At 43.1% G+C, this 20502-nt stretch overlaps 1 protein-coding gene across 1 annotated transcript in view; it reads left to right on the top strand.

Annotated features, from left to right (window-relative positions):
- The window catches only part of Hs6st3 (heparan sulfate 6-O-sulfotransferase 3), a 626326-nt gene extending 607050 nt beyond the window's left edge, over positions 1–19276 (top strand). The window contains exon 2 of the mRNA XM_050150450.1: positions 12782–19276. Coding sequence (XP_050006407.1) covers positions 12782–13490 — 709 coding nt within the window. The 3' untranslated portion in view covers positions 13491–19276. The remainder of the gene's footprint in view (positions 1–12781) is intronic.
- The last annotated feature ends 1226 nt before the right edge of the window (positions 19277–20502 follow it).

The following is a 20502-nucleotide window of genomic DNA, read 5'->3' as shown; positions in this document are numbered from 1 at the left end:
ATATCCAAAGAGTATATAAGGAGATATAAGGAGACAGTGCTGACACCCAGTTTTTCTTTAATCTCCTGGAGCAAAGAGAAAGAAGCGGGGTAATCACCAATGCCCTCAGGTATCCTTGGCTCCAACAGTGTCTGCTGTGTCTGTCCCATGTCTGTTACCCCCCAGGGGCCTAGGAGAAGTTCTCATGAAAAGCATGACCCACAGATATGTTTAAACGGAGTTGGTCGGTGGAGAAGATGAAGGAGGGAAGGGAAGGTCCGATCACCGTGACTCCTTGATTTTTAATCTTAGGAAAATCCTTCCACGTCTTCTGTCCACTTAACTGCGTGTACATCTGGAGCAAGAATGTGTCCTCAGCTGTCCCTGACATACTCTCATATGGAGGAGAACATGAGATAATGCAAAGTGCAAAGTGTTTTGGAGATGAAAAATATCATACAAATAAAAAAGCACTCTAGACTTAAGAGTTATTAACATAACGTGTTCAATATTTACAGTCTCTACATTTGAACAGCTTATGTGGCTCTGATATTTGTGGAGAAAAGGAGGATCTTAAATGTAAAATCTGCATATGTTGGTCTTTTAGGTGTTACTACTGGACCTTTCGTGATTCTTTGTCTAGTTGAATACAGTCCTATGACGGAATCGTTTTTAGTTTAGTTAGTTCAGTAAATATGACGGAGGAACATAGGCTCCAAAGAATCACACCACTTCTGCAGGTCACCCTGGAAAGAAGGGGGTCTGAACGGGAACCCAGATCTTTCTGTGTTGAACCCTGGTTTCTGCTCCCTGCATCTCAAATGAATGTTCCAGCCTTCATGAGAAGGCATGCTCACACTTGGTTCGCAGGAGGTGGATCTGACATGTTTTCTTTGGGTTTTCTCTTCCCAGATCAAGCCAACTTAATCCAGCCAGCATCTTAAAATGCTATTTGGATCTCTGCAGATTTTGAGGTGGGATGAGTGGGAAAATAGTTTACATTAAATCAAAAAGGAAACAGTGACACTGGAGAGCTTGCTGTTCCCAAATTCTCTTGCATGGCCATTTTCAAGCATCCATTACTATTATATTACTGAAATTCTGGGCCTTAGATTTCTTGGGAAGATTAAAAGCGGATACAATTGCAGGAGTTCTCTGCAGTCCCCAGTGTCCTGTCCTCCAGGGTAAGTCTAATAACACCATGGTATGGGGAGTGCTGACCTGTGAAATCATCCCAAGGAAGTCTGCAAAGCTGCAGGGGTCTAGACACTCCCCAGAGCCATGTGAGCCTGTGTCTCAATAAGACACAAGTCCTTTACCTCTTCTGGTCTCTGTCCACCTTGCACCATGCTCCCTGACTCCCGTCCTCTGCTGTCTAGCTACAGGTAAACACAAATCCTGCCCCTGAGATGTTTCCAGAGCTTGGAGTTCAACAAAGCCTGGGCCACTGAGCTATGAAGTCACAGAGTGCATCTCCACCTCGGCCTTTGACAAGATGATGGAAGAGCCTGTCAAAACCCACCCCCACTGTGCGGACTCACAACCGCTATCTGAAAATCTGTGAAACACGAGGGTTGTTTTGATGACTAAATCGGTCCATTGTTGGACACAGTACCCACTCAATAAATGCTAACCATTATTGCCGCCAGCACTAGCTTCCGTCGCCCACGAACTCTGTACGTTTCTAATCAGCTTCCTCCACTCTTCTTGTCTGGGAAATGTCCTCCAGATTGCTAGTCTTTGAAGGGAGAGAAAGGGAAGGGATCTGGTGAGGGTGGCTCAGTAATTTTGCTTAGCATGCTACAGTGATCACCCAGTCCTGGTAGCAGAATGTAGGAAAATCCTAAAATAGAGAGTCTTTATGTAAGAACATGGCAAAAATCTAGACAGAGATGATTTCTTTCTTTCTTTCTTCTTCTTCTTCTTCTTTAAATCCTGTGATGTTTTAGGAAAATCTGCAGCAAAGCTGTCAAATGCGGATCTAAATATTGGAACACGTGCCTGGCTCTTAAATACCCTGATTCACGTCTTTTCCTTTCCAAATTGGCCAGCGCTAAAGAATCGCAAAATAGACACCTCATCATTCCCACCGTGTGTAATTCTCACATCCCCTAAAAGCAGCGCCTGAGAAATTAGCTCAGAAGAGCGCTTGGCTGAACACTTTCGGCCCGATAACACAATCGGAGTGTACTATCTGCTGTTCGGCTCTGCCCGGTTGGGATTAGAGCTGTGAGAGAGACTGAATGGGGCCTTATCTCCCTCCGGGGCGGCTCCAAGGCTCCAGGTGGATACCAGCATGCATAAACCACAGCTTTGCTGAGTGCCTTGAGAAGTTCTCGTGCCCAAATCCCAGGGACGTGGTGCAAAGCAGGGCGCCTATGGACCGCATAATCACAGAAGCCTGTGAATAATGCATGAGGGCAGGACCCTCCTCCGCACATCTGAAAGTGTACTGGGAGGATCTGTGCTTGGCAAGATAGCAAAAACAAGCCCCTGGAACATGCGTTCCCTGAAATTTATGCTTGCGGCAGCCACTTGGGGTATAGCGAAAGCAAATGTGACAACCACCAGAAAATCATGGCATTTTAGTGAGTCTGAGGCTGGTAGGTTCACTGTCAATATCAGGAACTGACGTGCCAGGACTTAAAATTTACTGTCCTGATAAATGCATCCTCTTCCTCAAGGGAAGTAGGGGTTGCAGGATGAAATGACCTCGGTGGGACCGGAGCCTCTTATTTCCTACTTTTGTTTGGTTAGTGTAGCATCCTCGGCTTCCCATAATTAAAGTGAGCAGGCTGTGTCTCCAGCGGCTGATCCTCTGAGGACCAGCATGGACCACAAAGGGTGGGAGACTCAAGTCCTTCTGATCCAGATGCCAGCTTCAGTAGTGCAGCAGCCCTGGAGAGTGGGACCAGAGCCCACGTGTGTCGAGTCTCTAATTTGATATCCCAGCTGCTCAAAATGTGAAGAATAAAACTTTTTTTGGGGAAAAAAAAAGTTGCCATACCAGCAAGACATGAAGCCCCACCTGACTGTCCTGGAATGTCCCTGGAAGGCTTCTATTTCCAGCAGGGAGTAGGCAGAACCTGGTGTCAGCTCCCCTTCAGTTTCAGGTGCCACATACACTGGGACTCAAGAATGCTAGCCTCATGGAACGACCCCTATCCTCCTACCCTACAGTTGCTACACTGGTGGTAACTTCATACTGGCGTTTTAACAATGTAACAGAAGCAGTACCCTTGACTGGGAAATTCTCATCCTGCAATTCCTTGTCTGCACAGTATTTATGGCGTGGGGTTTTCATCACATTTCTGTTAATAACACTCCTGCTGCTTAGATTTGCAGAGGGGAGAGACTGGTCTCCTGTACCACAGACTATGCATGACTCAGATAGTATGGCTTTCTGGAAGACCACTGTAGTCCATAAAAGAATAGTAAATAAGACTGGCAACTCAGCCCATAGGACGAGGCTGAAAAAGGATAAAATAAATGAGCTCAGACCTTTCTTTCTTTCTTTCTTTCTTTTTTTTTTTTTTGGTTTTTCGAGACAGGGTTTCTCTGTGGCTTTGGAGCCTGTCTTGGAACTAGCTCTGTAGACCAGGCTGTTCTTGAGCTCACAGAGATCCACCTGACTCTGCCTCCCGAGTGCTGGGATTATAGGTGTGCGCCACCATTGCCCAGCAGCTCAGATCTTTCAAAAGTGGTGTTGGGCGGGGCTTATAAAGTAAGTAATTACAGATCATTTTAATTTCTTCATTTTCTCTTTCACCTGTCCATGCCATCTGTATATAAAGATGATCTATAGCACTTCTTTCTTAGAGAAATGAATCTTGATGGTGGGGTTGATGCATAGGAAAGTGTGAATGCTGAGTTTCAGCCTCTGGAGGGAAGCTCTTGGGTGTCCCTGGCACCCCTTACTTAGTAGATCAAAAGATTGGAGACTTTTGAGTAAAATAAAACCTGCTTTCTCCAGGGGTCTGGCTGCTTTGTAAATCACATTGAGGGAGGAGGTGATGGCAGTGTGGGGGCTGCCATAAGACCCGATGCGTGGCTGTTGTGTGAGACACAGTAACGACACGCTTGGGACTCCCTTCCTTTCACAGCGCCGGGCATCCTTGGAACCTATCGCTATGATGTACACCATCGTCAGCCTCCTAAACTTCTTTATTATGACTTAGCAATCATGCTTTCTAATTTCCCATTTGCTGATAGCGTCATTCTTACATTCCTGAGTTTGTTTTCAAGGCTTACATTAAGGGTCCTTCCGTCACTATGTCAAAGGGAAGACTGTAAAGCCAAACATCCTCCTGGAAGACGCAGAACTGTGAAGATGATGCCCTACAGAGACCATGAGGGACAGGCGTCCCATCATACACACGTCACACTAAAGAGAGGAGAAACTGATTCCACTCTGAGTATGTGGAAATGCTTCTAGAATGTAGCAGAGTGGAGAGAGCTAAGATCCACTTTTTAGAAGCTGAGGATGGACACGTCATCCATGCCCATCCCACGGTCGAGGACCAGCAATCTCCTTCTCCGTACCCCAAGTTTGTCCTTTACCACAACCCAGGATGTTCAGGTGACACCAAGCTTTGAAGAAACTTTATTACACAGAGAAAACTCATATCAAAACCTGTGGGTCAAGAGAAACTGAGAGAAATTTTTTATTTCATATATATTTTACACAATCCAGGAATATATGAAATAGAATATAAGCAGTACATATATTACTTATATATGGAACATCCATGATCCATTTTCTATAAGCACTGGCCAATGGAGCATCTATGATCCATTTTCTAGAAGCATCAGCCAATGGAGCATCCATGATCCACTCGGTCATGTGTTTTAGGTTCTGAAAAAAAACAAAGGCAAGGCCAGGTTATCTCAGGTTATAATGACTCCTGTGCAGACCCAATGACATTGATTGATTGGTCCAATTAAGTCCCATATGGAGGGCTTAAGCTTGGCTGAGTAGTCAAGAAGTGAAATCCTTTTGATAGCAATGATGTCTAAGTAGAGGAGTTCCCACTTGTGTGGTTTTTATGGAAGTATAACACTGTGGATACTAATCTTGTTGTTAGATTTTATATGAATTAAGCTAGTAATGGAGGGAACGTATTCTTTAAATTGTGAGAGCCTAGCATTCTGCAAATTCGTTCCCTTGTGTTGAATTGTCAAGCCACAGCACTATAAAAGTGAATGTTTTCATGCCCAGCAAAGTGATCCAAGCATCTTACACTTCTTATTCCATCCTGGGGCCCTATTAGTTCCACTTCTATCACGGTAGTGAAAGAGAAATATTAAATAGAAGGGACGAGAAGAGAGATATAGCTAGAGAAAACAAGCCCTACAGGTTGGAGGCAACAAAATCAGAATTCCTGGGCTGCCCCGTATTCCTCCTCCCCACACTCTCAGGAGTTTTTCTCTGCTAGTCTTTTGCCGTGGCCTCAGAATGTTCCACTGTGTCTCATCAACTTCAATCAAGTTTTGATACTATTGCTAAATGAATCTCATGAAACTTTTGCTTTCATAATTTTAATAGTTAGTAGTGTTATTCAGAACCTGGGACATGTTGGTTTCAGGACTCTGGGCAAGCTTATACTCCTTACTACCCATTCTTACATGAAACAAGTATTTATGAATCCACACCATGTTCGCCATGGTCTGACCAAACTACCGTAGGGATTCCTCAAGGTGCAGAGAATAATCTTAAATATTTTTGTCTACTCCTTACATCTATAACTTGCCAATTAATATCATTTCCTACCCCAGCACAGCTAAGTCAACAATACATGAGGGTGTTTTAAAAGAATTATCTCGACATTGTTTTAGAAATGTTCTTATACACAGCAAACCATTGATAGGCATGAATTAATTAAATCACTGATTATTTGAAAAAGGAACAAATTATATGATAAACTGGCATGTAAAATACAGTTTTTGAAGCAGTTGAGAAGAAAATCATTAATTTAATGCTAATTAAAATAAATTAAATTGTTACTAATTAGCTGTTGCATGAGAACTAGTCAACATTTTGCCCTTTGTCAGTATTGACTTTCTCCACCAACTAACAAAATCAAATCTACATCATTTTGCTCTCTTTACATCTGTGCCTTTAATAATAATAAAAAAATAGCTCTTTTCCTGTGAGGAAAAGAAAAAAAAGACAGGTATAGTTACTAAAGGCAACCTTGACCTTAGCTGCCTAAATACCTTTCATGCAATTGTCAATTTCTCTTGTCCAGCAAGCCATCCTTGAGCATCCCCTGTGAGAGGGACACTGCCTTCAGCTTCTGGGAAACATACAATACTATACAATGTATAGTATCCAGCTACTGGGAAACATACAATACTATACAATGTATAGGATTCAGAAAGACACTTAGGTCTTAGAGAGGACCACGACTCCTATATGTGTGAAAGCAGACCATGCAATGCCAAGAGATAACACAGGCAGTGAAGTCAAGGGAAGGGGTTGTGAGCCTTGACTTCAGCCAGAAAAGACGAACAAAAGCAAGAGCACACATTTGCAATGTGAAAAAGGAAGCAATTCTCTCGTGTTGTATTTAGAATTATTTAGTATGAGAACCATTGAAAAGTATGTGTTTGGTTGCCTTGGATCCTCAATAAACCAGGCTGAACAATATGCTTACAATCAAGTAAAATAATTACTGAGCTGAGAACAGCATCCATTTCCTGATTTTTCTGTGCACACATGAATTTGTCATTATTGTCCTGGAACCAAAAGCATGGCAATCCTAAAGATTCCACTTCACGTTTGGCTTTCTTAAGTGAATTCACCCAAGTTTCAAGGAAGTAGGTGGCAAGTAGATTTGTGAAAGGGTGCTGTTGCCAAGACAAACAAAGTTCTATCTCTTAGGGACTGTTCTGGTCCAAGAAGATTGACAGATATTCCCCTTAATTCCAGTATTTATCTCACTTTATCAAAATCACTGGGGCCTTAAGTCTCTATGGGAACAAGGTGTTACTCTCAGAGGTCCCTGAATTCCCAGCCACAGTGCTACCTGAGAGAGAGAAGGTTCAAATGATGTTTGGTGGGTAAATGTGAATGTCTAGTTAGCAGGAAAATGGATTAGCAATTCATCAGCAAACACACACACAGAGAGAGAGAGAGAGAGAGAGAGAGAGAGAGAGAGAGAGAGAGAGAGAGAGAGAAACATTATGAGAGGCCTTTGTATCATAGCCACCATAGACCTAGGTTTTCCTTCCTCTCTTTATCATTTTAAGACATTTTAATTTTCTGCTCCACTATTAAACAAATTAGTTTAAGAACTAAAGTTGCACATTTCAAGAAAATGAGTAATTTTATTAGAGACATAGATGGAAGTTTGTGTCCCACCTGGTCCTGTACCCATTTAGTTCCAAACACACAGAGGCTTATATTAATTATAAACTGTTTGGTCTACTTCTTAGGCTTATTACTAACTAGCTTTTATAACTTAAATTAACCCATAATTCTTATTTATATTTAGCCACATGGCTTGGTACCTTTTATCTCATTTGCTTCCTCTGCATCTGGCAGGTGACTGTACCTCTTCCTTTCCTCTTCTCAAGATTCTCCTAGTCTGGTCACCTCCTCTATACCTCCTGCCTGCTATTGGCCAATCAGTGTTTTATTAAACCAATAGAGTGACAAATCTCTACAGTGTACAAGAGCATTCTCCCACAGCAGAGAATGAATTGACAATTGTGGGAGCAGAAGAAAATGAGTCACCATTGTTCAGACATGGGAAGATGTGTTAGATTTTTGTCAGTAATCTAAATGCCTGAGATAAAAAGAACCTTGCAAAGAAGAGAGGTTTGTTTGTTTTTGCTCTGTTCCAGAGGCTCCATATCGTTCTTGATTACTCTGCTCCTTCCCAGCCTGTGGACAGGTGGAATAGGATGATGGGGAGCAGGTGGTGGGGCACTGTTACTCAGCTAATGATGGGTGGGAAGCAGAAGAACAAAGCTGGAAGAGCCCCAACTGCCAACCCCATTCCAGGACCCATTGCCAAGAGCTTAACTTTCTCTCCTTATCCACAAGTTCCACCATCTTTCAGTGACCCTGTGCTGAGAACTGGGCTGTGCCACATGCGTGCTGTGAGGAGGAAATCATTCAGATCAAACGCCAGCAAGAGGGACAACTGATGCTGAGCTATGCTCTGTGAAGTAAGATGTGTCAGTGGTCCAGATGCAGGCATCACTTCACTAAAGCTACACTAAGTTCTTCTCTGTGAAGTGGGATGTGTCAGTGGTCCAGATACAGGCATCACTTCACTAAAGCTACACTAAGTTCTTCTCTGTGAAGTGGGATGTGTCAGTGGTCCAGACGCAGGTGTTGCTTCACTAAAGCTCTGCTAAGTTTTGTAAGAGGGAAAAAATGCATATCAAAGAAAAAAATTAACAATAATTTAAAAGTAATTTAATTTTAATCTGATATTTATCTTCATTAATTGGATGGCCTTCAATTTTATAAGTCTTTTTTAAGTTTTCCTGGTTTTGTGTTTTGACTGTATTACAAAATAGAATAGGTAAAATAAACATGTGAATGTCTGCCTACACACATTGTGTCTCAAATTCTGCTAGCGACCGGCACCCAGTGTTACAAGCTCAACAACTTGATACTCATCACTGCAAATGTTCTCTAGTTCCTTTCCCTGCACTTAAAACATCATTTCACTACAATATAATCACATAATTTCCCCTTCCCTTTTATCCGTTAAACTCTCCTATATACCTACCTTGCTCTCTTTCAAATTCATGGCTCCTTTTCTTGTATCATTGGTGTATATGTATTGTGTTTGTGAGTGCGCCTAACTTTAATACTTTAATACGATATAGTCAGTCCGTATAATGTCACCTATATTTATGTTTTCAGAGCTGAGCGTTTATTATTGAATAATCAGTTGGCATGTTCTTCTCTAGGAAGATTCTCCTGCTTCTAGCATTCCTTTAGTTTTTCATCTAGGGCTTTTGATAAGAGCTTGTGAACACTCCCCATTCCAAGTTAACCTGTCTACTGGTGACTTCCTATTTCAGGTCATGTTTAGAATCTGTGTTGGGGAGACGTCATGAGTGTAACCTTTCTGACTTTTCTAGAGTAGACACAGCCTCTCAACAAACTTCCTGTTGCTCTGCTTCCTGCCATCTTTCTGCCCCTTCATCCCCAATGATCCCTGAGCTAGGTGCAAGAATTGTATTGTCAATTTATGATGTGTTGGTGTTGGATTTAAGATTATTTGCAAGTTCACTCCATTGGCTTATAAACGTCAAAGATATCTGAGATGTAGCTAAGCATTACTAGGCAAAACAAAATGCAATGTGAAGTTAAACAGTTTAGTTGGATCCAGGAGCATTTTAAATTTACTTGAACATCATGTAGCCACTTAATATCTGATAAAGCAAAGTGACCAGAAATTCCTTGCCTAGTGTTTCCAAGAGAAATTAAACCCCTCAATCCTACAGATGAACTCGGGTCTTGATGTGACTGGCCTTGGGATTCTTACCTCCACACCCCTCAACTCCAACATTTTAAAACCAGGGTAGAATAAAATGTGAGCCATAGAACAGAACCGGAATATTACTGCCATTGGGTTTCGCTGTTGTTGAAATACTTTCACACATCTTCTACTTGGTACAATTAACAAGAAAGTTAATAATATTCCATTTGTGCTCTAATTTGGCTCAGTCAAACACCTTTCTAATTTAAATTCTACTGCCCTGGTGTGTCTGAAAAACATAACCTCCTGAGCTACATCTTTATCATTACTATATTCATAATGTTTATTGTGAAGCTATGTGTGGAATACACATTGGTCTCTGCTGCGGAGTTGAAATGTGAAGCAGACCCACGTAAGGTACAAAGTGATGTTCACCTACCCCTCAGCGGTAGCCATCTGTATCTACTCTGGGCTACACATGCCCAGCAATGACTCCCCGTGAGGCCAGACACCATGGTATACATCTCTGATTGCTCACTGACTTTAGGACATAGTTGTCCGCGGTTGCTTTATTGGTCTGTCCTGTGAAAAGACAATAAACAGGGTTAGGGAAAAATGGTGTGGGGGGTGCAAGGACTTGGGCTGCAGTGCCCATGGCAATCTCAAGAAGTTCTCCCTCTGGAGTTAAAGGGGCTGGCTAAGATCCGGAAGTTTCTTTAGCACATTCCAAAACCGTTTGACTAGCTACTGGTGAGGCTCTGTATTGAAAGTAGCAGAATATAGGGAAAGGCGCAGTTTAAAAGAAAGTACCTCGTCGATTATTCGGAAAATCAGAAGGTAAACAACTCTTCTTCCAACTATTTATTTTTTATTGCTATAACTGAGTATGTAAGGATTTTCCGTCAAGTTTATCTTGGCCAAATAGAATAAGTACTAGGTTGAATGTTTAAGGAGAAGCTTTTCATGTTGTAACTGGGAGACAAAGGAAGATTCCTCCTGAAGTAAGGCAGACCTGATTGAGCCCAAGTTCTGTAACTTATGATCAGTATAATCTCTGAAGATATCTTGTCTTCTCAAATTCTTAGTTTGTTAAGTATTAAATAAAAACGCAAAGAATGAGTGTGTGTTCACCTCTGAGTCAACAGCACTGAGGACCATGAGTGTTGGTGTATAAGAAGTTGACATCTAGGCATCCCCAATCTTGAAGTATATGTTATAGGAGGGAAAGTAACCTGAGTACACTGCTTCCATTCAGTGAACGCCAGCCTCCCACACTTTACCTCCCCTCCTTCACTGACCAAGCACCTCTGGGTTCACTTCCTCAGGTATCACTGATCTCTTATTTGCTGTTGCTTTGGCTGTGGGGATTCTCTCCATTATCTTCTTTGGCACTGAGCTCTTACACACCTATAATGTAACTTAGATTTTGTCTTCTTCTCTCTTCACCGTTTTATAAGCAACGATAAAATTCCCTGACCAGAGGCATTTTGTTTTGAGTTTGTAGCAGTGTGTCTTATCAGATCTTAGTTTGCCCTGATGTGATGGCCTCCACCTGCAAGGGGTAGAGAAAAGTACTGTGATAATACAGGAGAGGTAGAGTGAGTTCCCAACCTCTCCTATTTTTTTTCCAATTTTCAAAGCCTTTATTTGATATAGAGTTAGATCTTGTCGTTTATCTCTAAATAAGCAATGCCTATAGCTGCATGATTGCAGAGATTGGCAGAATATACATGACACAGTGGCAACTAAGTCACCACTCGACAGATTGTCACTATCTAAATATCTACCATCGGTTTTCGTCTATCATTTATATATCATCTATCTGTAATCTATTTATCACCTATTTATTATATTTCTGTCACATCTAGTTTTCTGTCATGTAACTATTTATCATCTACCAATCTTCTATTTATAATGTCTATGCATCCATTATGTACCTATCACCTGTATTGTATCTATCATATCTATATCTATCTATCTACCTACCATTATCTATCATCTATCTATCATTATGTATCTATCACATCTATCTACCTATCCATCATTATCTATGTATCTATCTATCTATCTATCTATCTATCATTATCTATTTATCTATGTATCTATCTATCACATCTATCTACCTATCCCTCATTATCTATCTATCTGTATGTATATATGTATCTATCTATCTATCTACCTACCTACCTACCTACCTACCTACCTACCTATCCATCATCTATTTAGCTATATATCAATCTATCTATGTATCTATCTATCTATGTATCTATCTATCCATCTATCTATCATCAATCACTTGTGTGCAAGTACCCATAGCAAAATGTCTGCTTACTTTATTACCAAGCGTCTTCAAAGAGCACATACTAAGATGAATTAAGTTCCTGTGACTGTGCCTTCTCCATCTGGATGCCAAGTTGGTACCACACCGAATAACAGTTCTCCCCTCAGGGCATGGCGGGCCACTTTCTGACCACTTGGCAGCATAAGGCAGTCCACAGGGGTTACTGGATTCTTCCCAGAGCTTGTGAGAACTATACCTGTGTCCCCAGGAAAACTCTGACTTTCTATGATTAACCCTGTATTTCTAGAGCAAACCTCTAGAAATGAGGCAAGAACCGTGCTGGGACTGACGTAGGATTAACCTGTCTTCTGTGGAAGGTTTTCATAGACAAAAGGCAACTCTGAGGACACAGGACTCGGGACTTGTGTACCCTGGTCTTCTTCAGTGTCTTTCCTGTGGCTTCTTTGACAAATGGACCCCAACCTCTTCTTCGGGACTTCAAAAGACAAGGGTGTCATGGGCAGTTCCTCCTTCCCCTCCTTGATCTATAATCTGAGTAGCAATGTAGCAATGTCAGGGGAAAGGATTAAAAAGAATTGGGTTTTGGTCCCATGACCTTTCGTGTTTTCTTCTCTAGCAGTACCAGGATGTAAGTCTGATGTAAGGCTCAAATAAAACAGTTAATGAGTGAAAGTGTTTCCACTTTAGATTGGCGATATAGTTTTGAAACCTTCAATGGTTACCTTAAACGTGAGGTAATAAAGCCATCAGTGATCTATTAGTGACTAACTGCTGAGTGAATGAATGAATGAACAAATGATTCATTGCTCCCACCCACCCCATCAACATTCAGTGGGGTAGAAAAGTCTCCATAAACTTAGCACTGATCCTTGCCTGGTCCCTGAAGTCAGGATAGGAATACAAGGAATACTTTGTCAGTGTAAAATCAGGCCAATGATCCCCTGTGAGCATTTGGCATAGCGCCCATCCCCTGGGCATTGCTAGAGACACCAGAGATTCAGAGTGACAGTGAGAGTATTGTCAACCACTGACCTTCCCCTCTAATCTCTTCCAGGAACTTCTACTATATCACCATGTTGCGGGACCCAGTGTCGCGTTACCTGAGCGAGTGGAAACACGTCCAGAGAGGGGCCACATGGAAAACCTCTCTCCATATGTGTGACGGAAGGAGCCCCACCCCAGATGAGCTGCCTACCTGCTACCCAGGGGATGACTGGTCTGGGGTCAGCTTGAGGGAGTTCATGGATTGCAGCTACAATTTAGCCAACAACCGGCAGGTGCGCATGCTCGCTGACCTCAGCCTGGTGGGCTGCTACAACTTGACTTTCATGAACGAGAGCGAGCGAAGTACCATCCTGCTGCAGAGCGCAAAGAACAACCTGAAGAACATGGCCTTCTTCGGGCTCACTGAATTCCAAAGGAAGACACAGTTTCTCTTTGAGAGGACATTCAATCTGAAGTTCATCTCCCCTTTCACACAGTTCAACATCACACGGGCTTCCAATGTGGACATCAACGAGGGAGCCCGTCAGCATATCGAGGAGTTGAACTTCCTGGACATGCAGCTCTATGAATATGCAAAAGATCTCTTCCAGCAACGCTACCATCACACCAAACAGCTAGAACACCAGAGGGACCGCCAAAAGAGGCGCGAGGAACGCAGGCTGCAGCGAGAACACGGAGCGCATCGGTGGCCCAAAGAAGACGGGGCCACAGAGGGGACGGTCACTGAGGACTACAACAGCCAGGTGGTTAGATGGTGACCCTCTGCCTGCTCCTTTTTCATGACGGGGAGACAAGCAGGCACCTTGTCCTTCTGTTAGATTCCATTGAAGAAACCGGGTCATGCTGAGGACCCCTGGCTATGTGTGACTTAATTCAGATGTCTACTTCCTCTTCTTCTTCTTCAATCCAACTGGAAAAGTTCCATCTTGTTTATTATTTTTTTTCTAGACTTTTTCTGATCACTGATATATTTGGGGTGGAAATGTATCCAAAAGACCACTTTAAGTTGTCAGAAGCGAGGCCTCGGAAATGAGACAGTGTGTAGGATCTTTGTCAGTCACATGGGTCAATTGGGAATCTGGAACCCACAGTAGTACATAAGAAAACCAAAGCCATGGCTTGGATTCTCTTCCGAAAGCAGCATGATGCACCCAATAGAACATTGCTCTGTTTAGAGATAGAAAGACTCTCTCTCCCCTTAAATGACCCTTCTCATTCAGTGTTGAATTTGGGAGCTGTTAAGATGAGGGTTAAATCATGAATGATGTGGCTTGTCTCTAGAGACGTTTTTAAACAAAATTACTATATTACTGACCACAGCTAGGGACTCCTAGCCTTCAAACTCCAACATCAGAGCCCTAAGCCCTGATTCTACTCTGTCTTTTAGGGAACAGGGAAAGAACAGAATGTTGGGTTGGTTATGGCCCTGAAAAACAAACACTGGTAGGACATTTGGGGGGGGCACACTTATTTAGTAATGACTAAGGAGATTGCACTTTACTGGTGTTAATCCCTCAGGCAAAGAATGAACAAAAAATTAAGAGAGTGTGGGCGAAGAAACCAGGAGAAAACCTCCATTAAACCAGCTGTAGAGCCTTAGCTGTTACGCTGAAAGAACATCAGACTCGTGCCTTTGGGGAGCAGACACCTTCTCAGTCAGGTTCAAATTCTGCTGTTACAAAGGAAAGATGTTTTCAAAACCCTTGACTTAAACAACAGGAGCTGAAGCAACGAGGACACACACTTCATCCCAGGTCAATACGTGAGAGGCGTCAGGAGACACAGCATGGTGTCCATGAGACAGTTAGACAAGGAGTTCAGAGGGACCCTGCCCCTGACATTTCCAGTGTCTTTAAACCACTCCCTTCCCATGTGATCCTTGCCTGTTCTGTGACTACAACCGGAGAACTGAGCTACAGTGCACAAACTGGACCAAAAAATAAGCTGCCTTTTTCTAGGTTCCTCGGTTTCGCCCTTCCCAAGCCCCAACAACAGTCTCTTCTCTGGGAAGGGATGGGAAGGAGGGAGTAGAAAGCCCCGCCTCCCTTACAGCCTGAAGGTCAGAGTGGGTGGAGAGTTTTACAAGGTGCTGATAAGATCAGTTCTTTAAAGCAGCTGAAGGCCAAAAGCTCTAGACCCAGAAATCAGGCTGCAAAGCCTCTTTCCCTGATGCCCCGCACGCTTGATGTTTAAGCCAGATTTATGTCAGTCACTTCTCAGCCTTAGAAAGTCCTTTCTGGGACTGAAAGGCCATCTTTTCCCAGTGTTTGTGGGTTGTCTGCTGCAAGGGAGCCTGGCGTCTTTTGTAGATTCCCATAGAGAAGTGGCTTTGAGGTTTCTCTCGCTGCGGTTGGCATCATTGGATGGCCTTCCTGTAACATGCGTGTTCTAAGGGAATCCCCACACTGTGCTTACTATGTTATTCAGCATAACGAGGCAGACATTGCTGGTCCTCACTATCTAGTTGATAAGATGAAGTCCACAGATGGGATGAGGCTTCCCTGGACCAAGTTGGCCAGAAAGCACAAGATCTGTATTTACATAGTGCTTCCCACTTTCTGTCAATCATACAAGAAGCCCGATGCTATGTCTCTGAAGTATTTGCTCCTGTTCTGCAGAGGTAGCATAAAGTGACGCCACTGCCCTTTCAGTGATCTGAGTGGTCCCGAGCCCTTCTCCCCGCGGAGCAGTCCCTCCCCCCCCCACCCCCACATCCCTTTCTCACTACTGAGCTGAGAGATGGATGACTTCTTAAGCAGCCATAGATGTTGAGTTACACACAATAGTAAATTTAAAGTGAACAATTAGCTTTTTAGTTGGGAGAGATGAGATAGAGCTGTGTCTCCTTAGGGTGATTTGTTCCAGAGGAGGCGGGAAAAAAGGGGAGGGCAGGAATGGAAACCTGAAAATTGTGCCTCTGCCGTCAGCTGTGGCGCACGTATACATATGTGAAACACACACCTCGGCACATTTTCAAATGGGAAACCACTTGAAAAACTAGAAAGCAGTAGATTTATTCTTTAAACTCACTTTACATTTTTGTTAAGGAATCTTCGGAGGCAGGCTCTGCTGCCTTCATATTGTTCCTCCGGAACCTTCGAGTTCATATCAAAAGGTTTTCTGCCACCTCACTGCTGAGTGTAGGCTGCATGGCCCTCCCTTCCCTGGAGAGCAGACAACAGGATGATTTGAGAAGGAGAAACCACCTCTGTGTTGGCCCCAGGCCAGTGCTAAGTAAACCAGAGAGACTAGCACTCGGTTAGCTCCCTTAGGAAGCACTGTAGTTGTCCATGTCCCCAGGACACAGAGAGGTGGGGTGGAGCTAATTCTCTGCAAACTGGCTACACAGCTCCATGCTGGCTGATGCTGCAGGAGGAGATGACAGAGGCAGGCACAGGAAGCTAGGGACACCTGGCAGCTGTCAGCCTTCAGGTCTCAAACCACATCAACTCCAACTCCATAGATGAAAAACAACCCCTAGGTAATTCCACTTCTTGTGGGCTCCTCCAATTCCCAGGCAGGTTCTTCTCCCGTCTCTTCTCAGTAGCAGCACAAGACAATGGAATGGAATATATATATGATGCTTGTGTCTGTGTGTGTGTCCTTATGTGTATGTGTATGTGTGTGTCCATGTGTGTGTGTTTGTGTGTCTGTGTTCACAGTTTGAAGAATGTATAGGGAGGGGAGTGTATTTACATATTGTGAGGTTCCATGTGTGTGATTTGCCTTTCTGCCTGTCTGGTCACACTTTTTAGTTGTGTGTTGTGTGTGTCACACACATTGTTCATACTTTGGTAGGAACTAAGATAGACACTTTTTTTTTTAAATCCCTTCCAGCTTCCTAGAAGCCTAATCTAAATACTGGAGAAAATAATTGATGATCTTACCAATCAATGTTGGCAACACTTAAGGAAAATTATGAGTTACTGAAAACCTAATCAAATATTTGAACTAAAAATCTTCATTTGATCAAACTACTAACGTAATAGTTTTAGAAGTCTGGATGGAGAGGGGTCTAACCTTCTCTTATTGCTTCTTCATTCTAAGACAGAGCATCTACCTCCTGGCCAAATGTATCTGCTTTATCCACAGCCATCTTGTTTTCACTTGAGGCAGTGGAGGGAAGCCCAGGGAATTGCAGACACTACTTACAGTCATGTCCCATTGGCTAGAATCTACATATTAGCTGCATCTAGTTGCAGAGAAGTCTAGAAAATGTCTTTATTACTCAGTGCCGGCTGTCATGATAAATGAGGGGAGCCCTATTGTTAAAGAAATGATGGAGAATTAATACTGATAGAAAACTACCAGTCCCCAATACAAAAGGAAGTGGGGAAAAATGCCAAGTCCTTTTCAATATCAATTATTTTCTCATCAGCTTTACAAAGGATGAGATTAAAATTTACCCTGTCAGCATTTAATGCTTTTCCAAACATTTTAGCGTGGTATCTCGCTTGGCCTGCCTCACACTCTTGTGCACTGGCTGGTATTTCTGCTCCCTCACGTTTGATCATTTTGAATGAAGATTCAGAGATGTTGGAAGATCCCCCTAGCTTTCGTTCATTTGTAAGGAAGTTGCCTAGAGTCCATGGTCTCTTGGCCTCAGCTTTTCCTAATACCGAGTGCTACTTGGCATCAGTATCGGGACTGGGAATTGCAAGAAGGTAAAAACTAAATCTTTATTGATTTCTGTCCTCTTTCCCCTTGTTGTGCAGCTGCGGTGACCTAGAAAATACCATGGACAGGTGCAGTAGACTCTCAGTTCTGCCCCCAGTGAAGGGCCCTCTGACTTGAGTGAAAAGTTCAGGTAGAGAGTTGTACAAAGGGAATCTGAGAAAAGCACATGAATTCAGGGGAGACACTCAAATATCCATAGCCGGATATCAACTCTGTTCCTCCCTCAAACTCTCCAACATGGAGACTAAGGGGATAAGCTTACAACTCCAGTGGGATGCACAACATTCAAGAAATGCAGAACCAGTATCTGCCTGTTGGGAAAGCTTAGGGGTGATCAACAGGACCTCTGCCTCCCCCTCTCTGCTTTTCCCCAGGTCCCTGGTATTCTATCAGCAGCATGTTGTTAGAGTTCTTGTGTTTTCTTGGTATTCGCTGAGCTCCTTTGCCCACTGCTGGAGGTTGAAACACCTTAAGCTGTAATAAGTAAGCAACTTCACCCAGTCTATTTGATCCCTTCCCAGACGTGTCACCTGGCTGCGAAGAGTGTCAAAATGGGATCACACAGACACAGAGGACTAGAGACAATAAAGCAGCTATAGAAGAAAGTAGGGCTCTGAGAGACAGACCACCCAGAGGAAGATGACAGTTAACATATGTGCCAGTCCATAGTGGAATATAGCAACATGGTAGAGACACAGTTTGGGTCCTTAGGATAAAAGGCAGCCCAGAAACACGTGACTTAATTCTTCTACCCACTTAGAAGAGCACAAGAGGGGGTGCACCCGTGGGATAGAATCAGAGCCTTGGGTAGACTTGGGAGTCCCAGACTGACTAGGGTGGAATTACACAGAGCTGTGTGTGTTCGACTTCATCTGAAAGCCTCCAGGCTGGGCGGCGGGCTAGCCGAGGCTGCCAGTGCTATCCGGGCCATGACTTCTGAGGACCACACAGCTGCTCCTTCTCTCAACCCTTTTGGCTTCCCTTTTCATCCTGTTCTATCTCTACTGCACACTAGCTGATGTCAGTTCTGTTCTCACCATATTAACCAGGACACATCCGGGTGGATTCTCTGAAGCTGAACGAGCCCTCCAGGGCAGGTAGGGGCTTTCTGAGTTTCGTTACCTCCTGGAGTGAACAGACATGGACCCATCTTCACAGTCTGTTGGCAGAACTGGCCTCCGCTGCTGAGGTGCTGAGAATCCTGAGGACTGGCCTGTCATGAACACCAGAGTGGCTGCAAGTCTCTGCACTTCTGGGCCAGGACCAGGGGTAGCCTGATGGAGTACTGAGATGCTGAATCTGCAGACACTAGCATGTGGGTGCTTCTGGAACCTGTCTTCTTCAACATCTACAGGACAGACGGCCACTGTCCACTTTCAGCGACCTGAGGGCGGCTCTGTAAGAACCACATTCTGCCTCACTGTGGGAACTCCTGTAAGGCCAGAGATTCTGGCCACACATCCTCAGCTCTTGCTGAGAAAACACTGTCCTGACAGGCAGTTCTGTGTGACTTAGCCATGATCACACATCTTCCATCTCATTCTCATGCTTTCTTTGAATCATGTGACCAAGAGTTTTCTCCCAGAAATACTTTCTGGGTTTTGCTTGCATTTTGTTCTTCTTCTTCTTTTTTTTCAATGTATCAAATCAATGTTAGAAAAATCTAAATCTTTATCTGGTGCCCCATTCTAGATATAAGATAGTTATTCAGTAGATGCAGATTATTTCCTCTAGGAGGTGTTTCTTCTTCTGTTTCTGTGCAGTATGTATGAACTTGGTTATTAGGAGATTATATTGTGACATTACCAACTTTATTGCTATTTAAAAATGATAGTTTGTAGACCTGAGGATTCCCGTGGATGTGAAGCACAATTTAATGGATAAGTTAACATATTAAACTGTTGTGATGTCAAGAATTTTTTTTCTTTCTGATGTTTTTGTCAGATTTCGATTTCAATACAAAATGAAAAAAAAATTACCTAAGTACTTCAACAGATTTATGAAAGTCAAATCCACAGGATCCGTTTAGCCAAAGTCAAGAAATTCATGCTACCAACACAAATGTGGTTATTGGATATGAAACTGTAAAAGCCACAAAAGATAAGGAATATGGGTATTGAAACTGTTTGGATTCTGTGAGGTCCAGGAACTTGGCAGGACCATTACTTGATATTTGGGGGCCATTGTTAGGTAAAATAAGAATTATTTGAGCCCAGCACCAAGATACAAATAGAGTGAGTCTGATAATTGAGATGCTTGATATGTCTCAACCTCACTGAGCAAGAATGCCAAGAACTTTGGTGAGGCACATCTTTAAATGTGCCTGTAAGATGCTTCTGAAGAGGATTAACTAAGATAAAATCCACCCTAAATGTGAGCATCAACATCTCATGGGCTTAGGTCCCAGGCTGAACAAAAACTGGGTAAGGAGAAAGGCAGCTGAGAACCAGCTAAACGTGTTTTCTCTGCTCCTTAGACCACCCAGATGTGTGCAAGCCTCTTTAGACAGGTAAGAGCCACACCAGAGGCCATGGCTTTCCTGCCAGGATGAACTGTACCTTTAAGTCATAGGCCAAAGTAAACCCTTCCCCCTATAAGTTGCTACTTTTGTCAGAGCAATAAGAAATGTAACTATAAGGGCTAAGGGACTAATGGGAAGGTATTATATAATATACTATATATATATATATATATATATATATATATATATATACTATATGCTCTTATAGTGGTGCGGATACACTGTAACTATTTATTAGTCAATGGGAAGGGACTAATGGGAAGATAGTATATGTGGTATGGAAACACTGTAACTATTACAGCTAAGGGACTAATGGGAAGGTACTATATATATATATACTCAGTGTGGTTGGATATTCCTGGCCCTAGAAGCCATGATCATTAAACAAAATACAAATAACAGAGATCAATGCCTCTGTATGAGGTTTTGGTCAGAGAAACTCCAGAGACCTCAAAGGAGCTGGGGTGGGAGGGCTCTTTCCACTCCTCAAGGTTGCCCACTAGTACAAGACTGTTTGCCACTCCAAAGGCATTGGGACCTGGGGGAATGGAGCTTAAAAATGACTGAAGTCT

This window comes from Alexandromys fortis, unplaced genomic scaffold (genome assembly GCF_014885135.2).
Source record: "Alexandromys fortis isolate MF-2015 unplaced genomic scaffold, M_Fortis_MF-2015_v1.1 scaffold_66, whole genome shotgun sequence".
NCBI classification, from domain to species: domain Eukaryota; kingdom Metazoa; phylum Chordata; class Mammalia; order Rodentia; family Cricetidae; genus Alexandromys; species Alexandromys fortis.
Note: the sequence above shows the minus strand (reverse complement) of the source record. Positions and strands in the feature narration are given on the sequence as shown.